The sequence below is a fragment of the Empidonax traillii genome, unplaced genomic scaffold, assembly GCF_003031625.1.
Source record: "Empidonax traillii isolate 1590-97213 ecotype Southwest subspecies unplaced genomic scaffold, ASM303162v1 scaffold5594:size10126, whole genome shotgun sequence".
Classification (NCBI taxonomy): Eukaryota; Metazoa; Chordata; class Aves; order Passeriformes; family Tyrannidae; genus Empidonax; species Empidonax traillii.
Window position 1 is genome coordinate 8962 of NW_020960787.1, and position 1165 is coordinate 10126.

General features: G+C 59.7%; 1 protein-coding gene across 1 annotated transcript in view; it reads right to left on the bottom strand.

Annotated features, from left to right (window-relative positions):
* The window catches only part of LOC114073180 (nuclear receptor coactivator 1-like), a gene marked incomplete at both ends in the record, with an annotated part of 9613 nt that extends 8948 nt beyond the window's left edge, over nucleotides 1-665 (bottom strand). The window contains one exon of the mRNA XM_027910968.1: nucleotides 570-665. Within this exon, the coding sequence (XP_027766769.1) occupies nucleotides 570-665 (96 nt within the window). The remainder of the gene's footprint in view (nucleotides 1-569) is intronic.
* Nucleotides 666-1165: the final 500 nt, after the last annotated feature.

Here is a 1165-nt window from a genome sequence, read left to right on the forward strand (position 1 = left end):
TTCCCGGAACTCCTTCCCAGAGAGGAGTTGGGCTGGGGATGGATCCAATGTCAGGCTCTGGCTCCAGGCTGGGAGAGCTGGGAATGGCCAGGCTGGAGAAGGGAAGGATCCAGGGAGAGCTTGGAGCCCCTTCCAGAGCCTGCAGGGGCTCCAGGAGAGCTGGAGAGGGATTTGGGATCAGGGCCTGCAGTGCCTGGAAGGACACAGGGAATGGCTTCCCACTGGGAAAGGGGAGATTGGGAAGGGATTCTCGGCTGGGCTGGAATTCCCAGGGAAGCTGTGGCTGCCCCTGGATGATCCCTGGAGTGTCCCAGGCCGGGCTGGATCCCCTGGGATAGCGGGAAGTGCCAGGATTGGATCGGGATGATCCTTAAAATCCCTTCCCACCCCAAACCATCCCAGAATCGGATCATTCCCACCTTTCCCCCCCCCCCCCATCCATCACCCCCTGGAACCCAAGCCCTGCGGGATCAGGGGGTGGGAACTCTCCCACTCGGGAAGGATCCCCCTTCCCACCATTCCCAGGCCTCGTTCCCGGCCGGAAGACGCCGAGGATTCCCGGGAAGTACCGGTGGTGTCCTGTTTGGTGACGAAGGATTCCGGAGGGGTCACGGCCGGGGGGCGGGGCAGGCGCCGGGCGATGCAGATCAGGCACGACTGGAAATCTGGGAGAAAAAAAAAAATTCCCGGGAATGGGAATGGGAAAACCCCTGAGAAGCCGCTCCCCCCCCACACCGGGAATCCCGAATTTCCCTCCGATTCATTCCATTATCCCTGCCCTGCCCCCTCTCCCTGAAAAATTGGGCTGGGAGGGATCGATTGTGGAGCTTCCCCCTGGGGATCTGGGAATAAACTCGGGATTGAAAAACTCCCCTCTGGAAAAAGGGGATTTGGTGCCCAAAAAATTTCCCCCTCGTTTATTCCTTAGGGAAGGAATTCCCGGCCCCAGCAGGAATGGGGGGATGGGTGTTGCTCCTGCATTCCCATCCCTGTTCCTTTCCTGCATTCCCAGCCCATCCCTGTGCTCCTGCATTCCCATCCCATCCCATCCCATCCCATCCCATCCCATCCCATCCCTGTATCCCATCCCTGTATCCCATCCCTGTATCCCATCCCTGTATCCCATCCCTGTATCCCATCCCTGTATCCCATCCCATCCCATCCC